The sequence below is a fragment of the Agrilus planipennis genome, unplaced genomic scaffold (assembly GCF_000699045.2).
Source record: "Agrilus planipennis isolate EAB-ADULT unplaced genomic scaffold, Apla_2.0 scaffold20, whole genome shotgun sequence".
NCBI classification, from domain to species: Eukaryota; Metazoa; Arthropoda; class Insecta; order Coleoptera; family Buprestidae; genus Agrilus; species Agrilus planipennis.
In genome coordinates this window covers 2,071,970-2,082,297 of record NW_020439516.1, presented here as the reverse complement: position 1 = coordinate 2,082,297, position 10,328 = coordinate 2,071,970, and the positions used below count along the sequence as shown (strand labels likewise).

The 10,328-nt window shown below is 31.2% G+C and overlaps 2 protein-coding genes across 4 annotated transcripts in view; one reads left to right on the top strand and one right to left on the bottom strand.

Annotated features, from left to right (window-relative positions):
- Nucleotides 1–284: 284 nt before the first annotated feature.
- Nucleotides 285–5,272, bottom strand: LOC108735055 (diphthine--ammonia ligase). The gene is made up of 8 exons (XM_018466841.2): nucleotides 4,618–5,272; nucleotides 3,677–3,952; nucleotides 3,374–3,567; nucleotides 3,125–3,310; nucleotides 2,763–2,997; nucleotides 2,416–2,650; nucleotides 2,187–2,352; nucleotides 285–2,104 (listed from the first exon to the last, which is right to left on the bottom strand). The coding sequence occupies exons 1-8, from the start codon at nucleotides 4,989–4,991 to the stop codon at nucleotides 1,725–1,727; spliced, it is 2,046 nt and encodes a 681-aa protein (XP_018322343.1). The 5' UTR covers nucleotides 4,992–5,272; the 3' UTR covers nucleotides 285–1,724.
- Nucleotides 5,273–8,488: 3,216 nt separating this feature from the next.
- LOC108735058 overlaps nucleotides 8,489–10,328 on the top strand; it is a 33,097-nt gene continuing 31,257 nt past the window's right edge. The window contains exon 1 of one of the 3 annotated variants that reach the window (XM_018466845.1): nucleotides 8,489–8,928. The gene's annotated coding sequence lies outside the window, so the exon portion shown is untranslated. The remainder of the gene's footprint in view (nucleotides 8,929–10,328) is intronic. The other 2 variants (XM_025979244.1, XM_018466846.2) reach the window with 2 other exon arrangements.

Below are 10,328 nucleotides of genomic sequence, written 5' to 3'. Positions count from 1 at the left end.
TACTTTTATTATAGTTGTAAAGGCATGAGAATTGAATGAGATTGTTTCCTACAAATAAACAATAATTCCAAAGATAATGAAGCATTTTTAAATGGTAACGAAGAAACGGTTGGTTTTATTGAATTAAAAAAAAAAATTATAAATATCGCTCGATGGTGTTTTAAGGTGTGGTAGTTACCCTGTTAATACAATAGATGCTAAATATTAAAAAATCAGATGAAAGATAAAGCTTTTAACATTTTTAAGAGTGTGTGATTTATAACGGTTTGAAAAAATGGTTACTATTTTTTGTTCAAATGTATTTTTTTAACAGTGTAACTCCTGAAACTTCTTAAATATGATTGACTGTTGCTACTTACTGATTTTAAATAAGTACTCGATTACAAATCGATATTAAAGATATATTTATAAATTAAACAGAATGTCAAAAAAAAAGATATGTTATTAATGGTAATGTAACTATCATACTCCATCCATTCAGCTGCTTTAATGTAGTTGAAAGTCATTTCAGCCTTGATAGTTCACTTTTTGTTATATTAACATAATACACCTTTTACGCGTTGTGATTGTATATTACACTTTATCACTTAGCACATTTTAATAAGCTTTTGCTTTCGTTGCGACATAAACTACTATTGGGAAGTCAAAAAATAATTGAGGCTTTTTGGACTCCTTTTTTTGCGACAAAAAATGAGTAAAAAAATATTCCCAATAGTAGGGAATTATTATTCAATGTCCATACTTTTTTTTATGCTTTATAATTGCAATATTATCAAACAATTTCATTCAAAAAATTAAACAGAAACTACAACGCTTTCTGTTACAAAAAGCTATAAATATTTTATTTCTGTCAATCCATTCACTCATCATGGACAGCGTTTATAATCGAATCACTTTAAAAATATTAGTTGATAGTCGTTAGAAATTGTGCTGCACACAGAAAACTTACTTTAGAGCAATTGTGATCGTAGGCTAAGGCTTGTTAGTCGTTTTATATGTATCTTTAAAACGTAATTATATTTAATCTTAAAACCATTTTTGTTTCATATCCTAAACCTATTCTCTCACTGAATGTACATTTTCCTGCTGTCTTGAAAGATTGTTAAAAATAATACACATTTCATTATGTCTTGTATTTTTTTGTTTTATTTCTTACCTACTAATAACTAATAATCAATGTACTACTACTACACTTATTTCTTTCCTTCTTGTTTCTTCGTGTATGATATATAAATCATCTTCCTAACTAAAAAAAAAGCTTATACAATCACAGCATAAACTCTCACTAACGCGTTTTAATAGTACACAAACAAAGGCAAACTGAAATATATATTAAAATAAAAAAGCACATGTGTAATACAAACGACTATAAACATAGGGAAACGATAAAAACAAATTAAATTTTGTCAAAGTCGGTTTATCCAGTCCAAAAAAATTGTATTAGAAAGAGGGAGAGATGCGCGCGCCATTCAATCGATGCTGTCCGGGCAGATACTATCACAATAAAATGTATTTTTAAATTTATATTAATTCATCTCTCATAAAATTCTTAAATACACATTAAAAAATAAAAAACCATTTAATGTTACATATTAATAAAATACCATCAAAAATATTTTTAATTTGTATGAAAAACGGATTTACAACATTCTAGTACTTTCTGCTCTGTTTACCATTAGAACTTTTCCTTCTCCTTTAATAACGAGTATTGCTCAAATTATTACTTACAAGTTCCTAATTCCACTAATAGACAAGTACGTAGATTCAGAACATAAATCGGTTACAGGTACGACAGTGTATGCTAAGGGAAATGAATTTTTCATTTCATTCAGAGATTCTATCAACTTGTCAATTGCTACACGTTTTCTAACCGAATAAAATATTTTTAATACAAAAACTGGTTCTGTTTCTGATTCATGATTCTGTTGAAGTTTCTGTACAGTATATTGAAGAGCCTCGAGTAAAATATCTTCAGAAGGTCCGACTACCTCATTATGATTATTCGTATGCACTTTACAAATTATTGCAGCAATGTTGCTTTCAATTGTCCAACGACGAAATATCGAAATTGACCAACTATCAACGCACTTTCCAGTTTCTTCATCTGTTAACGAAATCAATGAGGAAATGAGACTTATAGCTTCAGCAGTTGTCTCACGATAAAAAAAAAAGCAAAAATTACTTACAATCAAAACGATTGTTATGTTTATGGGCCCATACATGCCACTCTATTAGAGCGTTTCTTGGCAAGACTGGCACAACAACGTAATCAACAATTGCATTCTCTGTTTTCTCTTCCCAAAATGATCTAGCTGTTTCCACATGTTTCAAATCAGTAACGTAACAAACGCCCTGTAATACCAAAATGCTCATAAAAATGTTCTATATGGTAACCCAGGCCAGGCCAGGACTAACCTGAACTACGTCTCTCAATGTGAGACTGGCATCAACTGCCCTAAGTATCCGATGCACGTGCCTAAGGGAAAGCTTGCACTGGGCCTTTAGACCCCCCTTTACAAGTTGCATGCTACCAGGTACGAGACCTATTTGACCAGCAACATACGTTACATCGCCTATTCTGACCGCTTGACTGTAAGGGCCAATGTTTGCTGGAGCCCAATGTGACACACTTTGAACGTGCATAGTACGACTAAAAAAATTGTCAAAATTTTGAGTGTTAATTCACACAACTTTTAAATGGTCCAATTTTTATCAGGCTTTAATATGGAAGATTTCACTGGGTTCCATTTCTGGACACTTACCGTTGAGCTGGATTTTCACCGCTGGAAGTATCAGGAACCTTCCACGCCACGGCGTCCAAAATAATCATGCTAGGCGTGGAAAAAGGCACTTGAACACAAGCGCGGCATGGTGGATTAATAAAGTTTAATTTATTCAAATAAACCTTATTAAGGTCTGCAAACAGGCCCATATCACTTATGTACATCGTCACAGAACAGATATCATTCAATCCCATTTTGACTTCTTCAAGGCAAGCTACAAGTCGCGAATTAAGTCACTAGATTCTCGAAAGGAATCAGCGGAATATATGAGCAAAGCAAAATCCTACTAGTATGATTATCAAATAATGCAAACTAATTTGCCAGTTTTGACTCCTACCTACACTTCAATTTTTCAAGAGCCTCCGAGAGAGCTTCCGCGGGCTCGTTCGAGTTTCCTGTTAAATTATTTATCCATATGAACCCATCAACGCTTTTAACAGAAGAATAATTCGAAATTGGAGCATAATATCTTTCATTACAATCGACATTGTCTTGCTCCTTTACTGCGATTTCGTTTTGTTGACTATCTATGAATAAATATTTCTGTAATAATAGGAATTAAAACGATTATCTTGTTGCTAAGTAAGTACCATTTATAACTAGTTCTACCGCTTCTTCTCCATAATCTGTTATGTATCCATCACTATCTTTTACAGGAATTCCCTTAAGTCTTTCCTTTAAGTCTAGTACAGGAAGTTTAGTTTCAAGTCTTAATTTTTTTAATCTTAAATAACCGACGGGGGCTACAGGGTCGTTTGAATGCATCACTATTTCTGATTCATCTCTAAAATTTAAATATCCAGAGAAATATTGCATGATTCATTTTCAAACTTTTTAAAAATGTATTTAAAATTTTTTGTCTTCTAACATGAGATGAGTAGCAGATGTCTTACATAATTATACGGCTACTGAAGAGTGGACAATCCAAAACCAACGTTTCATATTCTCCACCCTCTCCGCACACGTTAAGACCATATTTTTCGTTCATGGCTTGCAAGTGGGGCTCTACTAAACGCAGTGGACGTGCAAGATGCCGAGAAGGCTCCAAGCCCAATGCAGCTACTTTTATTATTATAGCGTCGATTTCACATTTTATCATTTCTGTTAACAATTCGCTTTGATTTCGTTGCCACAAAAAAGCCAAAGGTACCAATCCTAGTCTTGAACAACTGAGAAATCCATTTAATTACTATCGAATTTTCAATTTCATAAAATGCTTAACGATTATCTTTTTGTATAATATAAATTAAAATAACTGTAATAAAAGCAGTTTCAGGAAATTAACACATTCACTTAAAAAAAGGTGAAATGTTTCGAAAAATGCCATCTAGAAGTTATTTCCCTATTATGTATTGTGTGAGAACCTGTACAACAGTTTGTAAAGTTACATAAACTTGAACAAACGTTAAGAACTTTTTAAAAAAGTAAAACAGCAATAAATTTGAGGTATACAAATAAATAAATTGAGCTACTTTAAATCTTTGGCAATAGCATCCAATTCTGCTATTGTTTCTATTTTTAAATAGTCATGTGCCAACAACGTCATTATCATCTTTTAAAACACATGCAAGCATCAACTCTGAACTATTGAAATAAATAGCTTAATTTGCTATCAGAGGATGATCAAATAAACAACATAATTACATTTTATATGTACTTGAAATTATTCAGTTTGAATAAATATTTATATTAATTTTGGCTTCTAAAAATTTATAATCATAACAAGTAAAATGATAAGATATCTACTAATCTACAATAAGCTGAGGAGAATCGTTTTTATACATTTATAAAACTTATTTACAATAATTTAAAAAAGTTATGGTCAAATACTTACACATTTTCAACGCGAATTCTTTGATAGTCTGAAAGAATTGCCCCGACTGATACAGCATTAATAACTACTTCTTTTTTAACTTTCTCTAACAGTTTAAACATATCCTCCACTTCATCATTGCTTGTGTATTCATAATCAATTTCCCTTGCTGTTGATTTGCATTCAGTTTCTATACGGAAAAGGGGTAATTCCATGGCCTTTGCCATTAATTCAATAGCTTCAAAACCAACACTTTGAAACATGTAACTATCCATTTCTGTCTTTTTCTTGGGACATAAATTCGCTAAGGCCACTATCTCGTGACCAGCCCCTATGCATTGCAACATATTAAAACAGCTGTCTTTGCCACCACTTATCAATGCTGCGACCCTCATTGTATTTCGATATTAAAATTTTAACGAGTCTTTAAAATTCACTAAATAACTAAGGGAATAACTCTTCTTTGCATTGTAACTGTGGATGTCTCCTTAATATATGTGTGAACTATGTGTCGTCGACAATAAAGTCGTTAGCAAAAAGATCATGTATATGCCACATGAATTAAGAGTATAAATTAATCTGACTTATCGTTAATTGGATTTACTAACTACTTATTTATTGTACTAATGCGACAAACATTACCAGCACAGTTTAAAGGTTATGTAAATGTCACAAACGTCATAAATCTTCTTCTTTATTATTCTTGAAAGCCCATAAGTAGCAAGCATATTTAGCCAGTATAATCCTTCCAGTGTAGTACATACTTTTAATATATGTACAAATTTACTGTAAATATTTTAGGTACTGGTATTAGTCTTTAAAAATATTACAGTATACGTGCAAAAAAATGTATGAAATTTATAAAATAAAATAATTGACTAACTTTTAAAATGCATTTTATAGGCAAAAAAGACCTTTGTATGAAAAATTAATTCATTTTGCCTACTGCAAAGATGATTATTAATTATGTGTTGCTAGTATTAGGCACGAAACAATTAAGTTACTTTCTATTAATTTTTGGTATTGGTATTTCCACTAAGATTTAAAAAGTCTACTTTAAGTTATATTTATCTCAATAAGCGTAATGGATAATGATACAATTGCTACGATAGAATTTAGAATTTAGTGTTCAAACCAGAACTGAAGCTAGACTATGTAATCAGGACAAGTTCACAAAACATCAGGGTAGTACGAAAGTCGATTCCTTCCACATCTATGCCTACATATTTCGCAATACAATTATTATGAGTCTTTATTTCATTGTAAAGTGTTGTTTAAATGTGAAAAATAAGCGATGAAGATACATAAACGTTCATTTACCAATTGAAAAATTTTAACAAAAATTTTGGTGGAGGCGCTGGGATAATTTAAAATAAACGCTATAACTAAGTCATATTTCATGTTTCATTGAAGAAGATTGATAAATTTTTATCTTTAAATTATCATATATCTGTAAGTTCAGTTAAGGATACTAATTTATATATTTTTTTACAATTAAACTATGATTAATGTAATAGATAGGCAACCAAACATACATCAATATTAACGTTAATGAAGAAAATTATAAATTTCTTTTTCACAAAAATAACCCTTTTTGGTGACACTCAATATTGTTCTTGAACAAATCATAAAATATTATCATTATTACGAAATAATTAATTAATTAGTCATATATTTTACATGTGTTCTTTTTAAATTTGTTTAAAAACCCTCACCTTGATAAAGAAATATTTAGCTATTAATAACGAGTATTCAGTTAATTTTTGGCTATGAACTACGGTATAAATGTTGGCAATAAGCCGTTTATGAAGATACACAAACATTATCATTCAGTAATTATGAAAAACTTCATCTAAAGTTTGGTGGAGGCGCCGCGTTAATTCACAACAAAGACTATATATAACTGAGCCGTAATTCAGGTTTCATAGTCATCATTATAAGGTCGTCAGTCCTATTGTTGACTGGACACACACATCCACTTTTTCCTATCCTGAGCTAATCTTCGCATTTTCCCAAAAACTAGACCATCCCACATCCTTAACTATTTGTGAACAGTAATCAAATCTATCTATCTACCTCCACCCCTCTTAACTCCCATTTGTTCCAATGTCTCTATCTAGTCCTTCATGCCTGAGAAGATGTCCTACACCAACCTCTCGCTTTTTTGTTTTTGACTTCCACAGCGCTCTCTATTCTCCTACTCTAGACCTTATCTATTCACGGTAATCTCATGAGTAACCTTTTATTTTCCGCTGCATCGATGTATAGATTAAAAAGTAGTGGTAACAGTGTGCATCGCTGTCTGACTTCCTTCCTAATATTTACTTCTCTATGTTGCAGCCCCAGCCCTACAACTGTCTGCTGCTTTTTATACAAACTAAGTATCACTCTTCTATCTCTGTAACTCATCCTTACGTTTAGTAGTATATTTAACATCTTGTTCCATTTAACATTGTCAAAACCTTTTTGTAAATTTACAAATCCCATGTACGCATTCGTTCTGTTCTAAACCCAAATTGGTCTTCCCCTAATAGATTTTCCGCCCTTTTTTCCATCATTCTCTATACGATTCTAGTTAAGATTTTTAACGCATGGAAAGTAGAGCTAATTATTCTAAACGTCTCACACCTATCTGCACCTCTCTTTTTATGTATGGATACTACCACGTTTCATTTATAGTCCCCCGGGACCAGGACTTTCCCGTCTCGTAAATATGACTCACTATCTAACTCTTGTCCTGTATGTTTTAAGATTTCCCCTGTATTCCACCTATACCTGGAGTCTTATTATTTTCTTAATATTTTTAATGCATATACGTTTCTTATCTTCCTTCTTCTTAAAAATTTTAAATTTAAGGTTGGTCTTCATAACTACTAGGTTATGATTGCTATTTATATCTGCTCCTGTATAACTTCTACAGTATTTCACTTGGTTTTTAAATCTTTGTCTAAATGGTGTACAATCTAGCTAATATCTTCCTAAATCACCTGGCATCTTCCACATATAACATCTCCTAACGTGATGATTAAATAAAGAATTCATAGTAGAAGATTGATATATTTTCATCATTAAATTATATTTTTTTATGTAAATGCAATTAGGGATAGTAATTTTTATTGTTTTTTTTGGAATTAATGTACAATTTATAATATAATATGCAGATAACTGAACATACAGCAAATATTACAATTCTAATAATGTAACTAGAAAGAAAGTTAGGAAATGTAATACTTTTACGTGAAATTAAATACTGTTCTTGAACAGACTACAAAATATTACGTACAAATAATTAATTAATTAGTAGCATTTTTATGTAAATTTTCTTTGAGGAACGGTGGTTTCTAAGATGAAAATGTTCAGATGTATTTGATTAGAAGAACTGAATTTTCTATTTCTTTGTTAATACATTATCTCTAAGGTTAATTATTTAGAAACTAACAAACGTTTGCAAACATAACTTTTTCAAAATTGTGCGCAATAGAGGAGTTCTTTGTTAAAGTTTGGCGTGCTATAATTTCTTAAGTAAGAGTATTAGTTTTAAAGGAAAAAAGTTTAATGGAAAAATTAAAAAGAACAATCAACATTCAATTAAAAGTTATGAACATTTTGATTATAAAATGCACCATTTGCGTCAAGCGTAGCACAATTTACTAAAGTAGGACGGGTTTTTGGGGTTAGACCCTAAATGAAGAGATATTCAATGATAATAGAGATTCAGGTGCACGGTGCCCACTATTAGTTAAAAAGTTTGTAAATATTTTGATTATCAGAATGCACCATTTGCATGATAGTTAAGAAAATGAGAATTTTAAAATGGCGGCTGCATGTTGTACTATACTCTAAACAAAGACGCCATGTTGAATTTAACTCTCGATGTGGTACGTTATACTTTGTACGCTGAACGTTTTCTTTTTGTATGCGCCCGCAAAATAACTTAGCGTCGCGGCGGCGCATGGACTTCCCGGAAACTCCGACGGCCACGTGCAAAAATACCCAGCGAGCGTTGTCGTCGTCGGTCGCGTCGAAAGATTTTACTTACGGAATTATATTGGCGGTTATACGTGTGTTGGCGCAGTTGATGCGGCCCTAGGGCTATCGATTAAGCTCGATTGTATGGTTGTGTGTTTCGAAATAATGTTTGCATTTTCCAGTTTGTTTTCCCAGTGAAATAAACAGAACATGTGGTCACGAATGTAACCTCCTTGTGAAAGGCACCGGTGCCCAACACTATCTGAACATATTTTAATAAGCACCGACCCTTGGTTCACATCCACGGTTCAAAGTTCAAAAACCCCCGAAGTGGGGAAGAAGTAAAAAGAATATCATGAACCGGTAGGTGGTCATATGTTTTTTTTTTGTTTCAATTTTTGTGTATTGTGTATATATAAAAAAGACTGGAGGTGGTTTTGCCACTTGCTGTGATTTAAATTTGAAAACAAAGTAAATTATTTGACTGAAGTTATGAAAACCATAAAACAATTTGGAAAGTGCCAACAAGTGTAGTTTTATGCGTACCTTTGTAGGACCACCTTCGTCTTTCTGTCGAAATTTTGAACTTTTCATAACTTCAAACCGTTATTTTCTTTATATGCCTACCCTATCCCCTCTAAAATTAGTTAATAAATATAAAAAAGGAATCTCAATCAGGAACACTTTTGTATTGAATGATTATGTACATTCAGATCAATTGAGTTTGTCATTTAACTAAATTAAATTTTTGGTTTGTATATAATTATATATCATTTTTTAAAAAAAAGTATATTTTTAAATTTGGTTTTAACGAAATCTTATGCAATACTTTCAAAATAAATTTATTAATTTGACTTTTATTATTTGGATATATTCAATTTTTTTTCTACAGATTTTATTTTACGAGCTATTGTTAGTTAAAGGAAGTACCTAAGTATACAACAACTAATTGGCTTATCCAACCAGACATGCAGGAAATAGATTACATAATATTGTATAATCCAGCAGCATAAAACTTTTTTCATTTATTATCGGACAGAATTGTATGGAACTTGATATCCCCGCCCCCACACTATTGACTACTTTGGTAGATAGGTACTGATACGGCAATTTAATTAAATATTCGTATTTACTCTCAATATTTATTGTAACGAAAGGTTTCAAATATCTCGTAGATAATGAAGCCAGTATCTATACAATTATATTGTTAACTACCTTTTATTTTTAGAAATCGTAAATTAATATTGAAATTGTTGCCATAGGTAGAATGCAGCAAGTGATGATAATAATAAAATATTTTGTGCACTTATAATATACTCTTCTTTCATTTCAGTAAAATAAAAACAATTAAATAATTAAGATACCTATTCATTGATCTACTATACAATGTATGTATTAAACTATTTGCAGAACAGTTTATAATAATTCAATTACCTTAATTGCATAGAAGTCTTTCTATTTTATGTGAAATTATAAAGAATACCTACATAATAGCTGTTATTTTTTGTAGTAAAGCTTTACAGTTGTTCACGTGGATGGAGAAACCATTTAAACAAGATTTAGTATAAACTGTAATTACTAAATTTGACTTAGTTACTAAATAAAAATTTTATTTTGCATGTATCAGGGACCTCTCTTGAGACTTGAGGATATTAAATAAGATTTAAGACATAATATACTGATCCATTAGTTGTAATTACAATATCAATATAATTATCAAATTTAGTCGTCAAAGAATTGATGAAAATGGCCTTAAAGACGCG

Bases quoted from the DNA above. Each gene is read 5' to 3' on its own strand.
- LOC108735055 (XM_018466841.2), bottom strand. From the start codon at position 4,991: ATGAGGGTCGCAGCATTGATAAGTGGTGGCAAAGACAGCTGTTTTAAT. The intron at 3,568-3,676 runs GTAAGACATCTG...TTTAAATTTTAG, and splicing joins TTCAGTAGCCGTATAATTAT to AGATGAATCAGAAATAGTGA. The intron at 3,311-3,373 runs GTACTTACTTAG...ATTTATTCATAG, and splicing joins GGTAGAACTAGTTATAAATG to ATAGTCAACAAAACGAAATC.